Source organism: Grus americana, unplaced genomic scaffold (assembly GCF_028858705.1).
Source record: "Grus americana isolate bGruAme1 unplaced genomic scaffold, bGruAme1.mat scaffold_213, whole genome shotgun sequence".
Classification (NCBI taxonomy): domain Eukaryota; kingdom Metazoa; phylum Chordata; class Aves; order Gruiformes; family Gruidae; genus Grus; species Grus americana.
The window spans coordinates 16,648-36,490 of record NW_026561516.1 but is presented as its reverse complement, the minus strand read 5'-3'; the positions used below and the strand labels follow the sequence as shown (position 1 = coordinate 36,490).

Below are 19,843 nucleotides of genomic sequence, written 5' to 3'. Positions count from 1 at the left end.
GTGCACCACAGTCTCAACCACCTCTTCAAGCTGCTGGGCATCTGTGGCACTTTGTTGTTCAGACGCAGCTGTGAACGCGCTGCCTGCCGTGACGTATGGCTTCCTCTTGGAGTCAGCGTCACTGCTAACCCTCCTGGGCAGCTTGGCACCTTCCTGTCCCAGCTCAGGTTGGGAGCAGGTTTGGCTCTCATCCACAGCTGCTTTCCCCTCTTGCGCATCGCCCCGATTTGAGGGAGCTCCTTCTGCTTTTGGGTGGAGGTGGCAAGATGGTTTGCGAGGCTCAGCGGCCGCGTGTCCCGGGCACGAAGCGTCGCTCTCTCCTGGCAGTTTGGGGGCATCCTTTGTTTGGCCACGTGCGGTCGAAGCCTTTCCTGAAAGGTGACACCAGGTTGTGGCTCGCTGTTGCTGGACAAGCGCTCACGCCCCCGCGCGCTCAGGCTTCGCGCGGGCCCGGCCAGCGCTCTGCTTCGGCCGCGCGACGAGGGCAGAAGGGCTTCCCTCAGGACGGAGCCTGCTTGCACACGACCTTCCTGCCTGTGCCCACGCCAGCACCCTGCGCTAGCTCAGCTCCGAGCCGGCTAGTACTTTTGCCGCCACAGTGCCCGGCCCACCAGCACAGCCCTCTCCTCCTCCTCCGCGCTGACCGCCTCCCCGAGATGCAGCAAGTCAAGCCCCAGCCCTCGGCACCGTGCCGCTGACAGGTGTCCGCCAGCACTCCGCTTTGCCTACCTTTTCTTGCCTGGCCATTTTCTCTGCCTCCAGCTTGAGCCTGGTCAGATACTGCCTGTACTCGTTGAACTCCTTCAGAGTGCAAACCACCTATGGAGAGACGAGGGGAGAAATCACCCAGCACTGTCAAGCCAGCTACGCAGCCTGCCTTCCCCGAAAGAGCCCGAACCCACGGGAGGGGAGCTGCTGCTGTGCGTACGCCGCCTCTGTGCTCAGGGAACCCCGCGCGGAGGGAACCGTTTTTCCCCCAGCGACGCCCAAACCTACTTTGCCGTCGCTGGTGACGTAACCCTCTTTCTCAGCCTCCGAGGTTGTCTTTGCGTTTGTAGTAGGCCTGCAGATGCGGGTCATGGAGGCTGTTGTACTCTGTGCTCGTTAGGCGACAGTAGGGATCGCCCAGGTCAAAATAGCCTGAGGCCGGTGAAGCTGTAAGAGAGATGGTCCAGAGTATGAACGGGGCAGGAGAGAGCAGCAGGACCAATGCGCTTGCGAGCTCCTCACGCACGCAGGATGGCCTTTTCAAACCTCCCGCTACAGGCTAATTGCTGGCCTACGTCCCAGCCAGAGGAAAGACCTCTCTACTTCAGAGACTCTCCAGCGGAGAAGAAACCAACCCTGTGCCCACATCCTCTCTCTGGTGCCTATCGACTGCTGCTGTGGGAACACAAGGAGCTGTTACGGCAGGGGTGCGAGGGTTGCGCCCGGTGCTGCACCTGTAAGGAGCTAAGCTGAAATGTCGCCTACAGCACGTCTCGCCCTCTGGCAATTCACTCTGCTTGCAAAAAGGGATTGCGCTCCCCAGAGGTGCCAAGCGGTCCTTGTGGAAAGCAAAGGTGGTTGGAAGACCTGACACCAACACTCTTCTCCAGCCAGCTCTGGGCAGCCTGGAGCACCGCTATGGGCAAGTCCTCCTTTCTCTGGGCACCACGGAGCCAGGAGCTTCCCTCGACTCCCCAGCCCTGTGCGATGGAAGGGCTGCAGGTCCCGCTGCAGAGCAGGTGGCCACAAGGACCTCTCTGCATGACGGGGACCCCGTCCAAGAAGAGATCTAGCTGCTTGCAGCGAGCGTCTCCCTCTCTGTATGCTGACCGTCTTGCCAGGGAACAGGAGGGAACTCTGGTTTGGGCAGCCAGGAGAGAAGGACTCCTTTAGCCTGGGAGAGAGAGGGGCTGGATGGGGAGGTGTGGGGGTGTGGGGGTGTGCGCCCCCCTGCCGCCAGCCTGACCTTTATTTCCGTAAGCCTGTTCAAGTTTAAGCCCTGCTGGCAGTGGGGCCGCCTTCCCCTCGTGCCACAGATGACCGCTGCTGAGCAGTTAGTTTGAATTTCCCCTTCACCGTCAACTCTTTGGCTTGTCTCCTTGTGGGACTGAAGGCCTCCCTTCCCCAGGGGATGCTGCATGGGAGACCGTCAAAGGCCAACCAAGCCTGTGGCACAGCAGGGTGGTGAGTTCCCCTTAGAGAGGGGCTTGCTCCCACCACTCCCTTGGGATGAGCCTTGGCACGGGCTGCTTGAAGATGAGACAGCTTAGGGCAGGGAAAATGCCCAGACACAGTATGGCCTGGCTCGAATGAAGCTAAGCACAAGCAAGCACTTGGGAGTAAACTCTTTATTGCCAGCACAAGGCTGCAAAGTCTGTGTTTGCTGCCTGCTGGAGCTGCCCAGGGGCTCTACGCCTCTCTTGCCGCACACCTCCTCAGGACAGCGTCCACAAGCCTCCCAGCTAACGCCCTCGTTTCTGACACGGGCAGCTGGGGCTCGCCTCAGGGAAGCGCTTCACGTGCGCTGATCTGCGCTGTGCTCCTGTCTGGGCAGGGGGCTTGGGACCCGTCGGAGGGACGGGCTGTCTGGAAAGCCGTGGGCCCGTGGAGGGGAGGGCGTCCTCAGTGGGACAGCTCCCCTTTCCGTCGTGTGGCGTGGGTGGTTTTGCAACGCGCCTTCCCCAGTTCAGCTCAGGGGTCAGCGCAGGCCCCGGTTGACAGATCCGCTCTAGTACGGAGTCAATGATCCGACTTGCAGTGGTCCTTATAGCCAAAGTCCGGGCTAAGGCTGTTGGCTTTGGCTTCGTTTCCCTCTTTAACTTCTCCTCCGCCGTTCCAAGAACCTCAGGGCCCGTGGTTGTGGCATATGCAGGCTGTTCTGCATGGCGCTGCTGATCTCTGGAGACGGCGTTTGGGACGCTCTTCCTGGCAGTCGTGCGACTCGGTCGCGAGACATCAGCAGCGCTTGTATTTGGCAGCGGTTGTAAGGCAGGACGCTTTGCTGCCTTGCTTGCTTCCAGGCTCTGCCCTTCAGATGCTCTGGGGAGTGCTTGTCCTGCTTCCATGCCCTGCCTTGAGAAAGGCCTCTGGAATGGCTGCGGCCGTCCGTTGGAGCAAATTCCCTCGAGAAGCTCCATGATTTTGGAATATTTGCAGCTAAATTCTCGTTCAAATAGAGAAGCTACAAAGCATTCCAAGGTGGAGCAAATACTGTCAACAATTCTTCTGGTGAGTTTGTCAAGGCAGGCCTGTGCAGGTGCTCTGTGGGAAGCTGCTCCTTCAGCTTGCCCTGGTTTCTCTTCCTTGCATTTGCCCGCTCGGGTGGCTCCTCTGGCAACAGGCTGCTCCTTCCACCTGGTTGCCGGCCCTGGCTCAGATGCTTTGCACCTGCTGGATGCCAAACGCTCCCCCACGCCCTCCAGCACGGTCACTACAAGCTCTTTGCCCACCAGTACAATTTCCTGCCAGCGATTCCGGGGAGAAGTCTCTGCTCTTCCGGTGCTGGCACGCAGTCTTCCTCTGATCTCCAGGGCAACTCTCCTTAAGATGGAGATTGACTCATCCCGAGGACCCTTCACCACCTCCAACACTTGGTGCACCACAGTCTCAACCACCTCTTCAAGCTGCTGGGCATCTGTGGCACTTTGTTGTTCAGACGCAGCTGTGAACGCGCTGCCTGCTGTGACGTATGGCTTCCTCTTGGAGTCAGCGTCACTGCTAACCCTCCTGGGCAGCTTGGCACCTTCCTGTCCCAGCTCAGGTTGGGAGCAGGTTTGGCTCTCATCCACAGCTGCTTTCCCTCTTGCGCATCGCCCCGATTTGAGGGAGCTCCTTCTGCTTTTGGGTGGAGGTGGGCAAGATGGTTTGCGAGGCTGCAGCGGCCGCTGTCCCGGGCACGAAGCGTCGCTCTCTCCTGGCAGTTTGGGGGGCATCCTTTGGTTTGGCCACGTGCGGTCGAAGCCTTTCCTGAAAGGTGACACCAGGTTGTGGCTCGCTGTTGCCTGGACAAGCGCTCACGCCCCCGCGCGCTCAGGCTTCGCGCGGGCCCAGGCCAGCGCTCTGCTTCGGCCGCGCGACGAGGGCAGAAGGGCTTCCCTCAGGACGGAGCCTGCTTGCACACGACCTTCCTGCCTGTGCCCACGCCAGCACCCTGCGCTAGCTCAGCTCCGAGCCGGCTAGTACTTTTGCCGCCACAGTGCCCGGCCCACCAGCACAGCCCTCTCCTCCTCCTCCGCGCTGACCGCCTCCCCGAGATGCAGCAAGTCAAGCCCCAGCCCTCGGCACCGTGCCGCTGACAGGTGTCCGCCAGCACTCCGCTTTGCCTACCTTTTCTTGCCTGGCCATTTTCTCTGCCTCCAGCTTGAGCCTGGTCAGATACTGCCTGTACTCGTTGAACTCCTTCAGAGTGCAAACCACCTATGGAGAGACGAGGGGAGAAATCACCCGAGCACTGTCAAGCCAGCTACGCAGCCTGCCTTCCCCGAAAGAGCCCGAACCCAGCGGGAGGGGAGCTGCTGCTGTGCGTACGCCGCCTCTGTGCTCAGGGAACCCCGCGCGGAGGGAACCGTTTTTCCCAGCCCAGCGACGCCCAAACCTACTTTGCCGTCGCTGGTGACGTAACCCTCTTTCTTCAGCCTCCGGAGGTTGTCTTTGCGTTTGTAGTATGCCTGCAGATGCGGGTCATGGAGGCTGTTGTACTCTGTGCTCGTTAGGCGACAGTAGGGATCGCCCAGGTCAAAATAGCCTGAGGGCCGGTGAAGCTGTAAGAGAGATGGTCCAGAGTATGAACGGGGCAGGAGAGAGCAGCAGGGACCAATGCGCTTGCGAGCTCCTCACGCACGCAGGATGGCCTTTTCAAACCTCCCCGCTACAGGCTAATTGCTGGCCTACGTCCCAGCCAGAGGAAAGACCTCTCTACTTCAGAGACTCTCCAGCGGAGAAGAAACCAACCCTGTGCCCACATCCTCTCTCTGGTGCCTATCGACTGCTGCTGTGGGAACACAAGGAGCTGTTTACGGCAGGGGTGCGAGGGTTGCGCCCGGTGCTGCACCTGTAAGGAGCTAAGCTGAAATGTCGCCTACAGCCACGTCTCGCCCTCTGGCAATTCACTCTGCTTGCAAAAAGGGATTGCGCTCCCCAGAGGTGCCAAGCGGTCCTTGTGGAAAGGCAAAGGTGGTTGGAAGACCTGACACCAACACTCTTCTCCAGCCAGCTCTGGGCAGCCTGGAGCACCGCTATGGGCAAGTCCTCCTTTCTCTGGGCACCACGGAGCCAGGAGCTTCCCTCGACTCCCCAGCCCTGTGCGATGGAAGGGCTGCAGGTCCCGCTGCAGAGCAGGTGGCCACAAGGACCTCTCTGCATGACGGGGACCCCGTCCAAGAAGAGATCTAGCTGCTTGCAGCGAGCGTCTCCCTCTCTGTATGCTGACCGTCTTGCCAGGGAACAGGAGGGAACTCTGGTTTGGGCAGCCAGGAGAGAAGGACTCCTTTAGCCTGGGAGAGAGAGGGGCTGGATGGGGAGGTGTGGGGGTGTGGGGGTGTGCGCCCCCCTGCCGCCAGCCTGACCTTTATTTCCGTAAGCCTGTTCAAGTTTAAGCCCTGCTGGCAGTGGGGCCGCCTTCCCCTCGTGCCACAGATGACCGCTGCTGAGCAGTTAGTTTGAATTTCCCCTTCACCGTCAACTCTTTGGCTTGTCTCCTTGTGGGACTGAAGGCCTCCCTTCCCCAGGGGATGCTGCATGGGAGACCGTCAAAGGCCAACCAAGCCTGTGGCACAGCAGGGTGGTGAGTTCCCCTTAGAGAGGGGCTTGCTCCCACCACTCCCCTTGGGATGAGCCTTGGCACGGGCTGCTTGAAGATGAGACAGCTTAGGGCAGGGAAAATGCCCAGACACAGTATGGCCTGGCTCGAATGAAGCTAAGCACAAGCAAGCACTTGGGAGTAAACTCTTTATTGCCAGCACAAGGCTGCAAAGTCTGTGTTTGCTGCCTGCTGGAGCTGCCCAGGGGCTCTACGCCTCTCTTGCCGCACACCTCCTCAGGACAGCGTCCACAAGCCTCCCAGCTAACGCCCTCGTTTCTGACACGGGCAGCTGGGGCTCGCCTCAGGGAAGCGCTTCACGTGCGCTGATCTGCGCTGTGCTCCTGTCTGGGCAGGGGGCTTGGGACCCGTCGGAGGGACGGGCTGTCTGGAAAGCCGTGGGCCCGTTGAGGGGAGGGCATCCTCAGTGGGACAGCTCCCCTTTCCGTCGTGTGGCGTGGGTGGTTTTGCAACGCGCCTTCCCCAGTTCAGCTCAGGGGTCAGCGCAGGCCCCGGTTGACAGATCCGCTCTAGTACGGAGTCAATGATCCGACTTGCAGTGGTCCTTATAGCCAAAGTCCGGGCTAAGGCTGTTGGCTTTGGCTTCGTTTCCCTCTTTAACTTCTCCTCCGCCGTTCCAAGAACCTCAGGGCCCGTGGTTGTGGCATATGCAGGCTGTTCTGCATGGCGCTGCTGATCTCTGGAGACGGCGTTTGGGACGCTCTTCCTGGCAGTCGTGCGACTCGGTCGCGAGACATCAGCAGCGCTTGTATTTGGCAGCGGTTGTAAGGCAGGACGCTTTGCTGCCTTGCTTGCTTCCAGGCTCTGCCCTTCAGATGCTCTGGGGAGTGCTTGTCCTGCTTCCATGCCCTGCCTTGAGAAAGGCCTCTGGAATGGCTGCGGCCGTCCGTTGGAGCAAATTCCCTCGAGAAGCTCCATGATTTTGGAATATTTGCAGCTAAATTCTCGTTCAAATAGAGAAGCTACAAAGCATTCCAAGGTGGAGCAAATACTGTCAACAATTCTTCTGGTGAGTTTGTCAAGGCAGGCCTGTGCAGGTGCTCTGTGGGAAGCTGCTCCTTCAGCTTGCCCTGGTTTCTCTTCCTTGCATTTGCCCGCTCGGGTGGCTCCTCTGGCAACAGGCTGCTCCTTCCACCTGGTTGCCGGCCCTGGCTCAGATGCTTTGCACCTGCTGGATGCCAAACGCTCCCCCACGCCCTCCAGCACGGTCACTACAAGCTCTTTGCCCACCAGTACAATTTCCTGCCAGCGATTCCGGGGAGAAGTCTCTGCTCTTCCGGTGCTGGCACGCAGTCTTCCTCTGATCTCCAGGGCAACTCTCCTTAAGATGGAGATTGACTCATCCCGAGGACCCTTCACCACCTCCAACACTTGGTGCACCACAGTCTCAACCACCTCTTCAAGCTGCTGGGCATCTGTGGCACTTTGTTGTTCAGACGCAGCTGTGAACGCGCTGCCTGCCGTGACGTATGGCTTCCTCTTGGAGTCAGCGTCACTGCTAACCCTCCTGGGCAGCTTGGCACCTTCCTGTCCCAGCTCAGGTTGGGAGCAGGTTTGGCTCTCATCCACAGCTGCTTTCCCTCTTGCGCATCGCCCCGATTTGAGGGAGCTCCTTCTGCTTTTGGGTGGAGGTGGGCAAGATGGTTTGCGAGGCTGCAGCGGCCGCTGTCCCGGGCACGAAGCGTCGCTCTCTCCTGGCAGTTTGGGGGCATCCTTTGGTTTGGCCACGTGCGGTCGAAGCCTTTCCTGAAAGGTGACACCAGGTTGTGGCTCGCTGTTGCCTGGACAAGCGCTCACGCCCCCGCGCGCTCAGGCTTCGCGCGGGCCCAGGCCAGCGCTCTGCTTCGGCCGCGCGACGAGGGCAGAAGGGCTTCCCTCAGGACGGAGCCTGCTTGCACACGACCTTCCTGCCTGTGCCCACGCCAGCACCCTGCGCTAGCTCAGCTCCGAGCCGGCTAGTACTTTTGCCGCCACAGTGCCCGGCCCACCAGCACAGCCCTCTCCTCCTCCTCCGCGCTGACCGCCTCCCCGAGATGCAGCAAGTCAAGCCCCAGCCCTCGGCACCGTGCCGCTGACAGGTGTCCGCCAGCACTCCGCTTTGCCTACCTTTTCTTGCCTGGCCATTTTCTCTGCCTCCAGCTTGAGCCTGGTCAGATACTGCCTGTACTCGTTGAACTCCTTCAGAGTGCAAACCACCTATGGAGAGACGAGGGGAGAAATCACCCGAGCACTGTCAAGCCAGCTACGCAGCCTGCCTTCCCCGAAAGAGCCCGAACCCAGCGGGAGGGGAGCTGCTGCTGTGCGTACGCCGCCTCTGTGCTCAGGGAACCCCGCGCGGAGGGAACCGTTTTTCCCAGCCCAGCGACGCCCAAACCTACTTTGCCGTCGCTGGTGACGTAACCCTCTTTCTTCAGCCTCCGGAGGTTGTCTTTGCGTTTGTAGTAGGCCTGCAGATGCGGGTCATGGAGGCTGTTGTACTCTGTGCTCGTTAGGCGACAGTAGGGATCGCCCAGGTCAAAATAGCCTGAGGGCCGGTGAAGCTGTAAGAGAGATGGTCCAGAGTATGAACGGGGCAGGAGAGAGCAGCAGGGACCAATGCGCTTGCGAGCTCCTCACGCACGCAGGATGGCCTTTTCAAACCTCCCCGCTACAGGCTAATTGCTGGCCTACGTCCCAGCCAGAGGAAAGACCTCTCTACTTCAGAGACTCTCCAGCGGAGAAGAAACCAACCCTGTGCCCACATCCTCTCTCTGGTGCCTATCGACTGCTGCTGTGGGAACACAAGGAGCTGATTACGGCAGGGGTGCGAGGGTTGCGCCCGGTGCTGCACCTGTAAGGAGCTAAGCTGAAACGTCGCCTACAGCCACGTCTCGCCCTCTGGCAATTCACTCTGCTTGCAAAAAGGGATTGCGCTCCCCAGAGGTGCCAAGCGGTCCTTGTGGAAAGGCAAAGGTGGTTGGAAGACCTGACACCAACACTCTTCTCCAGCCAGCTCTGGGCAGCCTGGAGCACCGCTATGGGCAAGTCCTCCTTTCTCTGGGCACCACGGAGCCAGGAGCTTCCCTCGACTCCCCAGCCCTGTGCGATGGAAGGGCTGCAGGTCCCGCTGCAGAGCAGGTGGCCACAAGGACCTCTCTGCATGACGGGGACCCCGTCCAAGAAGAGATCTAGCTGCTTGCAGCGAGCGTCTCCCTCTCTGCATGCTGACCGTCTTGCCAGGGAACAGGAGGGAACTCTGGTTTGGGCAGCCAGGAGAGAAGGACTCCTTTAGCCTGGGAGAGAGAGGGGCTGGATGGGGTGGTGTGGGGGTGTGGGGGTGTGCGCCCCCCTGCCGCCAGCCTGACCTTTATTTCCGTAAGCCTGTTCAAGTTTAAGCCCTGCTGGCAGTGGGGCCGCCTTCCCCTCGTGCCACAGATGACCGCTGCTGAGCAGTTAGTTTGAATTTCCCCTTCACCGTCAACTCTTTGGCTTGTCTCCTTGTGGGACTGAAGGCCTCCCTTCCCCAGGGGATGCTGCATGGGAGACCGTCAAAGGCCAACCAAGCCTGTGGCACAGCAGGGTGGTGAGTTCCCCTTAGAGAGGGGCTTGCTCCCACCACTCCCCTTGGGATGAGCCTTGGCACGGGCTGCTTGAAGATGAGACAGCTTAGGGCAGGGAAAATGCCCAGACACAGTATGGCCTGGCTCGAATGAAGCTAAGCACAAGCAAGCACTTGGGAGTAAACTCTTTATTGCCAGCACAAGGCTGCAAAGTCTGTGTTTGCTGCCTGCTGGAGCTGCCCAGGGGCTCTACGCCTCTCTTGCCGCACACCTCCTCAGGACAGCGTCCACAAGCCTCCCAGCTAACGCCCTCGTTTCTGACACGGGCAGCTGGGGCTCGCCTCAGGGAAGCGCTTCACGTGCGCTGATCTGCGCTGTGCTCCTGTCTGGGCAGGGGGCTTGGGACCCGCCGGAGGGACGGGCTGTCTGGAAAGCCGTGGGCCCGTGGAGGGGAGGGCGTCCTCAGCGGGACAGCTCCCCTTTCCGTCACGTGGCGTGGGTGGTTTTGCAACGCGCCTTCCCCAGTTCAGCTCAGGGGTCAGCGCAGGCCCCGGTTGACAGATCCGCTCTAGTACGGAGTCAATGATCCGACTTGCAGTGGTCCTTATAGCCAAAGTCCGGGCTAAGGCTGTTGGCTTTGGCTTCGTTTCCCTCTTTAACTTCTCCTCCGCCGTTCCAAGAACCTCAGGGCCCGTGGTTGTGGCATATGCAGGCTGTTCTGCATGGCGCTGCTGATCTCTGGAGACGGCGTTTGGGACGCTCTTCCTGGCAGTCGTGCGACTTGGTCGCGAGACATCAGCAGCGCTTGTATTTGGCAGCGGTTGTAAGGCAGGACGCTTTGCTGCCTTGCTTGCTTCCAGGCTCTGCCCTTCAGATGCTCTGGGGAGTGCTTGTCCTGCTTCCATGCCCTGCCTTGAGAAAGGCCTCTGGAATGGCTGCGGCCGTCCGTTGGAGCAAATTCCCTCGAGAAGCTCCATGATTTTGGAATATTTGCAGCTAAATTCTCGTTCAAATAGAGAAGCTACAAAGCATTCCAAGGTGGAGCAAATACTGTCAACAATTCTTCTGGTGAGTTTGTCAAGGCAGGCCTGTGCAGGTGCTCTGTGGGAAGCTGCTCCTTCAGCTTGCCCTGGTTTCTCTTCCTTGCATTTGCCCGCTCGGGTGGCTCCTCTGGCAACAGGCTGCTCCTTCCACCTGGTTGCCGGCCCTGGCTCAGATGCTTTGCACCTGCTGGATGCCAAACGCTCCCCCACGCCTTCCAGCACGGTCACTACAAGCTCTTTGCCCACCAGTACAATTTCCTGCCAGCGATTCCGGGGAGAAGTCTCTGCTCTTCCGGTGCTGGCACGCAGTCTTCCTCTGATCTCCAGGGCAACTCTCCTTAAGATGGAGATTGACTCATCCCGAGGACCCTTCACCACCTCCAACACTTGGTGCACCACAGTCTCAACCACCTCTTCAAGCTGCTGGGCATCTGTGGCACTTTGTTGTTCAGACGCAGCTGTGAACGCGCTGCCTGCCGTGACGTATGGCTTCCTCTTGGAGTCAGCGTCACTGCTAACCCTCCTGGGCAGCTTGGCACCTTCCTGTCCCAGCTCAGGTTGGGAGCAGGTTTGGCTCTCATCCACAGCTGCTTTCCCTCTTGCGCATCGCCCCGATTTGAGGGAGCTCCTTCTGCTTTTGGGTGGAGGTGGGCAAGATGGTTTGCGAGGCTGCAGCGGCCGCTGTCCCGGGCACGAAGCGTCGCTCTCTCCTGGCAGTTTGGGGGCATCCTTTGGTTTGGCCACGTGCGGTCGAAGCCTTTCCTGAAAGGTGACACCAGGTTGTGGCTCGCTGTTGCCTGGACAAGCGCTCACGCCCCCGCGCGCTCAGGCTTCGCGCGGGCCCAGGCCAGCGCTCTGCTTCGGCCGCGCGACGAGGGCAGAAGGGCTTCCCTCAGGACGGAGCCTGCTTGCACACGACCTTCCTGCCTGTGCCCACGCCAGCACCCTGCGCTAGCTCAGCTCCGAGCCGGCTAGTACTTTTGCCGCCACAGTGCCCGGCCCACCAGCACAGCCCTCTCCTCCTCCTCCGCGCTGACCGCCTCCCCGAGATGCAGCAAGTCAAGCCCCAGCCCTCGGCACCGTGCCGCTGACAGGTGTCCGCCAGCACTCCGCTTTGCCTACCTTTTCTTGCCTGGCCATTTTCTCTGCCTCCAGCTTGAGCCTGGTCAGATACTGCCTGTACTCGTTGAACTCCTTCAGAGTGCAAACCACCTATGGAGAGACGAGGGGAGAAATCACCCGAGCACTGTCAAGCCAGCTACGCAGCCTGCCTTCCCCGAAAGAGCCCGAACCCAGCGGGAGGGGAGCTGCTGTTGTGCGTACGCCGCCTCTGTGCTCAGGGAACCCCGCACGGAGGGAACCGTTTTTCCCAGCCCAGCGACGCCCAAACCTACTTTGCCGTCGCTGGTGACGTAACCCTCTTTCTTCAGCCTCCGGAGGTTGTCTTTGCGTTTGTAGTATGCCTGCAGATGCGGGTCATGGAGGCTGTTGTACTCTGTGCTCGTTAGGCGACAGTAGGGATCGCCCAGGTCAAAATAGCCTGAGGGCCGGTGAAGCTGTAAGAGAGATGGTCCAGAGTATGAACGGGGCAGGAGAGAGCAGCAGGGACCAATGCGCTTGCGAGCTCCTCACGCACGCAGGATGGCCTTTTCAAACCTCCCCGCTACAGGCTAATTGCTGGCCTTCGTCCCAGCCAGAGGAAAGACCTCTCTACTTCAGAGACTCTCCAGCGGAGAAGAAACCAACCCTGTGCCCACATCCTCTCTCTGGTGCCTATCGACTGCTGCTGTGGGAACACAAGGAGCTGTTTACGGCAGGGGTGCGAGGGTTGCGCCCGGTGCTGCACCTGTAAGGAGCTAAGCTGAAATGTCGCCTACAGCCACGTCTCGCCCTCTGGCAATTCACTCTGCTTGCAAAAAGGGATTGCGCTCCCCAGAGGTGCCAAGCGGTCCTTGTGGAAAGGCAAAGGTGGTTGGAAGACCTGACACCAACACTCTTCTCCAGGCAGCTCTGGGCAGCCTGGAGCACCGCTATGGGCAAGTCCTCCTTTCTCTGGGCACCACGGAGCCAGGAGCTTCCCTCGACTCCCCAGCCCTGTGCGATGGAAGGGCTGCAGCTCCCGCTGCAGAGCGGGTGGCCGCAAGAACTTCTCTGCGTGACGGGGACCCCGTCCAAGAAGAGAGCTTGTCTAGCCCTCTCTACTTCCTTTACCTTTTCCCCCAGCTTTGCCCTGCTGAAGACAGGCTTGGAGCCGGGCACCACAGGGATCTTGACCCCGAGGGGGAGGTCCAGCAGCTCAGGCTCCATCAGCCCAGTAGCTCCTTCTCCCAGTGCTGTCTTCTGTGCCCGACCTAGGAAGACAAGAGACACTCAGGCGCTAGCTCAAGAAGCTCCTGCACGGCAGTTGCAAGGAAGGGCACGTGCCCAGGCCCCAGAGCAGGCCCCCCGCCATGTCCCAGGCTCCCCGGCTGAGCCCTCTCCATCGGCCCGCTGCTCACCTCTCTCCTCTTTCCCAGCGCACTCAGCAGTGCGTCCGCCTTTCGGACGCCAGCAGTGAGACAGTGCTCCACAGCTCCTTCCAAAAGCTCCTCAGGAGCTGCGACCCTGTGCTGACTCCTCTTGCTCGAGAGGCACCCAGCTGCGGTCACGTCAGCCGGTCTCGCAGCGAGCAGCTATATAGAGCAGTTGCACATTGTTGCATCATCGTGTTGCCGCATTGTCACATCACTGTGCTGCTGGCCGCCGCCCGGCTGCAGTCCACCGGCCCGTGTGGGGGGCCTGCCTGGAGGCCCCTTTGGACAAGCCCGTGGGCCCCCCGCTCTTGCTGACCCGGCTTTGAGAGCTCATCTCCACAGGCCCCTTCGCACCGCAACTCTTGTGTGGTTCGGTGAAGCAAAGCGGGCATCCTTGCCAAGCGGGAAGAAACGCAAGGAACTGCCACACCAAAGGCGCTCGGCTCTGGCTCGGGTTTACCCCCTTTTCCTTTTCAGACCTCTCCCCTGTCCCGGGAAAAGCAGCCTCAAGTCGGGGACTTGCACTGAATTGGATTTTCGGCCCATCGCTCTCAACATCTACATGCGCTGATCTGCGCTGTGCTCCTGTCTGGGCAGGGGGCTTGGGACCCGCCGGAGGGACGGGCTGTCTGGAAAGCCGTGGGCCCGTGGAGGGGAGGGCGTCCTCAGCGGGACAGCTCCCCTTTCCGTCACGTGGCGTGGGCGGTTTTGCAACGCGCCTTCCCCAGTTCAGCTCAGGGGTCAGCGCAGGCCCCGGTTGACAGATCCGCTCTAGTACGGAGTCAATGATCCGACTTGCAGTGGTCCTTATAGCCAAAGTCGGGGCTAAGGCTGTTGGCTTTGGCTTCGTTTCCCTCTCTAACTTCTTCTCCGCCACTCCAAGAACCTCAGGGCCCGTGGTTCTGGCATATGCAGGCTGTTCTGCATGGCGCTGCTGATCTCTGGAGACGGCGTTTGGGACGCTCTTCCTGGCAGTCGTGCGACTCGGTCGCGAGACATCAGCAGCGCTTGTATTTGGCAGTGGTTGTAAGGCAGGACGCTTTGCTACCTTGCTTGCTTCCAGGCTCTGCTGTTCAGCTGGAAAGCACCGGGATGCCTGAGAGCTGGAGCAGACCCCAGGCCATGCATCTGCCGGGCTCTGCCTGTAAGAAGCCAGGCAAGGCACAGCAGAATACCCTGCGCAACAGAAGTCAGGGAGTCAGAAAAGTGAAAGGAACTGGTTAAACTAGCAGCCCCTTGAAAGTTTTGTCAGTTGTCTGCAGTCCAATCATTTTAAAAAGAAAGCCTATTTCATACCCGTTGTTTGTTGGGATTTCAGTCAAGCTTACGGAAAGGATCTGATGGCTACCCATCAGCTGGGATAGCCTGCGTGTTACGAGCGTGGCGACATCCCTGCAAAGAAATCCACTGAAGTTCACAGCGGCAAACTTCAGGAGCTCAGCGAGGGCGGGAGGAAGGAGGTCTCTGCCGAAAGGCTCGGCAGGGGCCGATGTGCAGAGGTGGCAGAGGAATGCAGCGCTGCCTGCCTCCGTCCTCACAGCCAGCTTACTTGCCAACATGTTCTCCCCCAAATGTAACGTGGTTTTGCCATTCCAATCCAGGACAGGGCATGAAAAAGAGAGGAAAAAACCCACCCCACAGAAGAAAACTAAGAAGAGAATCAAGAGTGACCTTGCAGGGCTGGAGTGGCAGAGGGAAGATGTTTTGGCTGCTGGTGTTTTCTGGTGCTGACGTGACTGAGAAGAGGGTCCAATGGGCTGGCTGCTCACAGTGTCAGCCAAGCTGCTCGGGAGCAGATCTAGCTGCTTGCAGCGAGCGTCTCCCTCTCTGCATGCTGACCGTCTTGCCAGGGAACAGGAGGGAACTCTGGTTTGGGCAGCCAGGAGAGAAGGACTCCTTTAGCCTGGGAGAGAGAGGGGCTGGATGGGGAGGTGTGGGGGTGTGGGGGTGTGCGCCCCCCTGCCGCCAGCCTGACCTTTATTTCCGTAAGCCTGTTCAAGTTTAAGCCCTGCTGGCAGTGGGGCCGCCTTCCCCTCGTGCCACAGATGACCGCTGCTGAGCAGTTAGTTTGAATTTCCCCTTCACCGTCAACTCTTTGGCTTGTCTCCTTGTGGGACTGAAGGCCTCCCTTCCCCAGGGGATGCTGCATGGGAGACCGTCAAAGGCCAACCAAGCCTGTGGCACAGCAGGGTGGTGAGTTCCCCTTAGAGAGGGGCTTGCTCCCACCACTCCCCTTGGGATGAGCCTTGGCACGGGCTGCTTGAAGATGAGACAGCTTAGGGCAGGGAAAATGCCCAGACACAGTATGGCCTGGCTCGAATGAAGCTAAGCACAAGCAAGCACTTGGGAGTAAACTCTTTATTGCCAGCACAAGGCTGCAAAGTCTGTGTTTGCTGCCTGCTGGAGCTGCCCAGGGGCTCTACGCCTCTCTTGCCGCACACCTCCTCAGGACAGCGTCCACAAGCCTCCCAGCTAACGCCCTCGTTTCTGACACGGGCAGCTGGGGCTCGCCTCAGGGAAGCGCTTCACGTGCGCTGATCTGCGCTGTGCTCCTGTCTGGGCAGGGGGCTTGGGACCCGCCGGAGGGACGGGCTGTCTGGAAAGCCGTGGGCCCGTGGAGGGGAGGGCGTCCTCAGCGGGACAGCTCCCCTTTCCGTCACGTGGCGTGGGCGGTTTTGCAACGCGCCTTCCCCAGTTCAGCTCAGGGGTCAGCGCAGGCCCCGGTTGACAGATCCGCTCTAGTACGGAGTCAATGATCCGACTTGCAGTGGTCCTTATAGCCAAAGTCGGGGCTAAGGCTGTTGGCTTTGGCTTCGTTTCCCTCTCTAACTTCTTCTCCGCCACTCCAAGAACCTCAGGGCCCGTGGTTCTGGCATATGCAGGCTGTTCTGCATGGCGCTGCTGATCTCTGGAGACGGCGTTTGGGACGCTCTTCCTGGCAGTCGTGCGACTCGGTCGCGAGACATCAGCAGCGCTTGTATTTGGCAGCGGTTGTAAGGCAGGACGCTTTGCTGCCTTGCTTGCTTCCAGGCTCTGCCCTTCAGATGCTCTGGGGAGTGCTTGTCCTGCTTCCATGCCCTGCCTTGAGAAAGGCCTCTGGAATGGCTGCGGCCGTCCGTTGGAGCAAATTCCCTCGAGAAGCTCCATGATTTTGGAATATTTGCAGCTAAATTCTCGTTCAAATAGAGAAGCTACAAAGCATTCCAAGGTGGAGCAAATACTGTCAACAATTCTTCTGGTGAGTTTGTCAAGGCAGGCCTGTGCAGGTGCTCTGTGGGAAGCTGCTCCTTCAGCTTGCCCTGGTTTCTCTTCCTTGCATTTGCCCGCTCGGGTGGCTCCTCTGGCAACAGGCTGCTCCTTCCACCTGGTTGCCGGCCCTGGCTCAGATGCTTTGCACCTGCTGGATGCCAAACGCTCCCCCACGCCCTCCAGCACGGTCACTACAAGCTCTTTGCCCACCAGTACAATTTCCTGCCAGCGATTCCGGGGAGAAGTCTCTGCTCTTCCGGTGCTGGCACGCAGTCTTCCTCTGATCTCCAGGGCAACTCTCCTTAAGATGGAGATTGACTCATCCCGAGGACCCTTCACCACCTCCAACACTTGGTGCACCACAGTCTCAACCACCTCTTCAAGCTGCTGGGCATCTGTGGCACTTTGTTGTTCAGACGCAGCTGTGAACGCGCTGCCTGCCGTGACGTATGGCTTCCTCTTGGAGTCAGCGTCACTGCTAACCCTCCTGGGCAGCTTGGCACCTTCCTGTCCCAGCTCAGGTTGGGAGCAGGTTTGGCTCTCATCCACAGCTGCTTTCCCTCTTGCGCATCGCCCCGATTTGAGGGAGCTCCTTCTGCTTTTGGGTGGAGGTGGGCAAGATGGTTTGCGAGGCTGCAGCGGCCGCTGTCCCGGGCACGAAGCGTCGCTCTCTTCTGGCAGTTTGGGGGCATCCTTTGGTTTGGCCACGTGCGGTCGAAGCCTTTCCTGAAAGGTGACACCAGGTTGTGGCTCGCTGTTGCCTGGACAAGCGCTCACGCCCCCGCGCGCTCAGGCTTCGCGCGGGCCCAGGCCAGCGCTCTGCTTCGGCCGCGCGACGAGGGCAGAAGGGCTTCCCTCAGGACGGAGCCTGCTTGCACACGACCTTCCTGCCTGTGCCCACGCCAGCACCCTGCACTAGCTCAGCTCCGAGCCGGCTAGTACTTTTGCCGCCACAGTGCCCAGCCCACCAGCACAGCGCTCTCCTCCTCCTCCGCGCTGACCGCCTCCCCGAGATGCAGCAAGTCAAGCCCCAGCCCTCGGCACCGTGCCGCTGACAGGTGTCCGCCAGCACTCCGCTTTGCCTACCTTTTCTTGCCTGGCCATTTTCTCTGCCTCCAGCTTGAGCCTGGTCAGATACTGCCTGTACTCGTTGAACTCCTTCAGAGTGCAAACCACCTATGGAGAGACGAGGGGAGAAATCACCCGAGCACTGTCAAGCCAGCTACGCAGCCTGCCTTCCCCGAAAGAGCCCGAACCCAGCGGGAGGGGAGCTGCTGCTGTGCGTACGCCGCCTCTGTGCTCAGGGAACCCCGCGCGGAGGGAACCGTTTTTCCCAGCCCAGCGACGCCCAAACCTACTTTGCCGTCGCTGGTGACGTAACCCTCTTTCTTCAGCCTCCGGAGGTTGTCTTTGCGTTTGTAGTAGGCCTGCAGATGCGGGTCATGGAGGCTGTTGTACTCTGTGCTCGTTAGGCGACAGTAGGGATCGCCCAGGTCAAAATAGCCTGAGGGCCGGTGAAGCTGTAAGAGAGATGGTCCAGAGTATGAATGGGGCAGGAGAGAGCAGCAGGGACCAATGCGCTTGCGAGCTCCTCACGCACGCAGGATGGCCTTTTCAAACCTCCCCGCTACAGGCTAATTGCTGGCCTACGTCCCAGCCAGAGGAAAGACCTCTCTACTTCAGAGACTCTCCAGCGGAGAAGAAACCAACCCTGTGCCCACATCCTCTCTCTGGTGCCTATCGACTGCTGCTGTGGGAACACAAGGAGCTGATTACGGCAGGGGTGCGAGGGTTGCGCCCGGTCCTGCACCTGTAAGGAGCTAAGCTGAAATGTCGCCTACAGCCACGTCTCGCCCTCTGGCAATTCACTCTGCTTGCAAAAAGGGATTGCGCTCCCCAGAGGTGCCAAGCGGTCCTTGTGGAAAGGCAAAGGTGGTTGGAAGACCTGACACCAACACTCTTCTCCAGCCAGCTCTGGGCAGCCTGGAGCACCGCTATGGGCAAGTCCTCCTTTCTCTGGGCACCACGGAGCCAGGAGCTTCCCTCGACTCCCCAGCCCTGTGCGATGGAAGGGCTGCAGCTCCCGCTGCAGAGCGGGTGGCCGCAAGAACTTCTCTGCGTGACGGGGACCCCGTCCAAGAAGAGAGCTTGTCTAGCCCTCTCTACTTCCTTTACCTTTTCCCCCAGCTTTGCCCTGCTGAAGACAGGCTTGGAGCCGGGCACCACAGGGATCTTGACCCCGAGGGGGAGGTCCAGCAGCTCAGGCTCCATCAGCCCAGTAGCTCCTTCTCCCAGTGCTGTCTTCTGTGCCCGACCTAGGAAGACAAGAGACACTCAGGCGCTAGCTCAAGAAGCTCCTGCACGGCAGTTGCAAGGAAGGGCACGTGCCCAGGCCCCAGAGCAGGCCCCCCGCCATGTCCCAGGCTCCCCGGCTGAGCCCTCTCCATCGGCCCGCTGCTCACCTCTCTCCTCTTTCCCAGCGCACTCAGCAGTGCGTCCGCCTTTCGGACGCCAGCAGTGAGACAGTGCTCCACAGCTCCTTCCAAAAGCTCCTCAGGAGCTGCGACCCTGTGCTGACTCCTCTTGCTCGAGAGGCACCCAGCTGCGGTCACGTCAGCCGGTCTCGCAGCGAGCAGCTATATAGAGCAGTTGCACATTGTTGCATCATCGTGTTGCCGCATTGTCACATCACTGTGCTGCTGGCCGCCGCCCGGCTGCAGTCCACCGGCCCGTGTGGGGGGCCTGCCTGGAGGCCCCTTTGGACAGGCCCGTGGGCCCCCCGCTCTTGCTGACCCGGCTTTGAGAGCTCATCTCCACAGGCCCCTTCGCACCGCAACTCTTGTGTGGTTCGGTGAAGCAAAGCGGGCATCCTTGCCAAGCGGGAAGAAACGCAAGGAACTGCCACACCAAAGGCGCTCGGCTCTGGCTCGGGTTTACCCCCTTTTCCTTTTCAGACCTCTCCCCTGTCCCGGGAAAAGCAGCCTCAAGTCGGGGACTTGCACTGAATTGGATTTTCGGCCCATCGCTCTCAACATCTACGTGCGCTGATCTGCGCTGTGCTCCTGTCTGGGCAGGGGGCTTGGGACCCACCGGAGGGACGGGCTGTCTGGAAAGCCGTGGGCCCGTGGAGGGGAGGGCGTCCTCAGCGGGACAGCTCCCCTTTCCGTCACGTGGCGTGGGCGGTTTTGCAACGCGCCTTCCCCAGTTCAGCTCAGGGGTCAGCGCAGGCCCCGGTTGACAGATCCGCTCTAGTACGGAGTCAATGATCCGACTTGCAGTGGTCCTTATAGCCAAAGTCGGGGCTAAGGCTGTTGGCTTTGGCTTCGTTTCCCTCTCTAACTTCTTCTCCGCCACTCCAAGAACCTCAGGGCCCGTGGTTCTGGCATATGCAGGCTGTTCTGCATGGCGCTGCTGATCTCTGGAGACGGCGTTTGGGACGCTCTTCCTGGCAGTCGTGCGACTCGGTCGCGAGACATCAGCAGCGCTTGTATTTGGCAGTGGTTGTAAGGCAGGACGCTTTGCTACCTTGCTTGCTTCCAGGCTCTGCTGTTCAGCTGGAAAGCACCGGGATGCCTGAGAGCTGGAGCAGACCCCAGGCCATGCATCTGCCGGGCTCTGCCTGTAAGAAGCCAGGCAAGGCACAGCAGAATACCCTGCGCAACAGAAGTCAGGGAGTCAGAAAAGTGAAAGGAA

At 60.0% G+C, this 19,843-nt stretch overlaps 1 protein-coding gene across 1 annotated transcript; it reads right to left on the bottom strand.

Annotated features, from left to right (window-relative positions):
• Positions 1–17,192: 17,192 nt before the first annotated feature.
• On the bottom strand, positions 17,193–18,436 carry LOC129200490 (fibrous sheath-interacting protein 2-like). Its single transcript, XM_054811809.1, has 2 exons — positions 18,326–18,436; positions 17,193–17,670 (listed from the first exon to the last, which is right to left on the bottom strand). Exons 1-2 carry the CDS (start codon positions 18,419–18,421, stop codon positions 17,350–17,352), a joined length of 417 nt encoding a protein of 138 aa, XP_054667784.1. The 5' UTR covers positions 18,422–18,436; the 3' UTR covers positions 17,193–17,349.
• Positions 18,437–19,843: the final 1,407 nt, after the last annotated feature.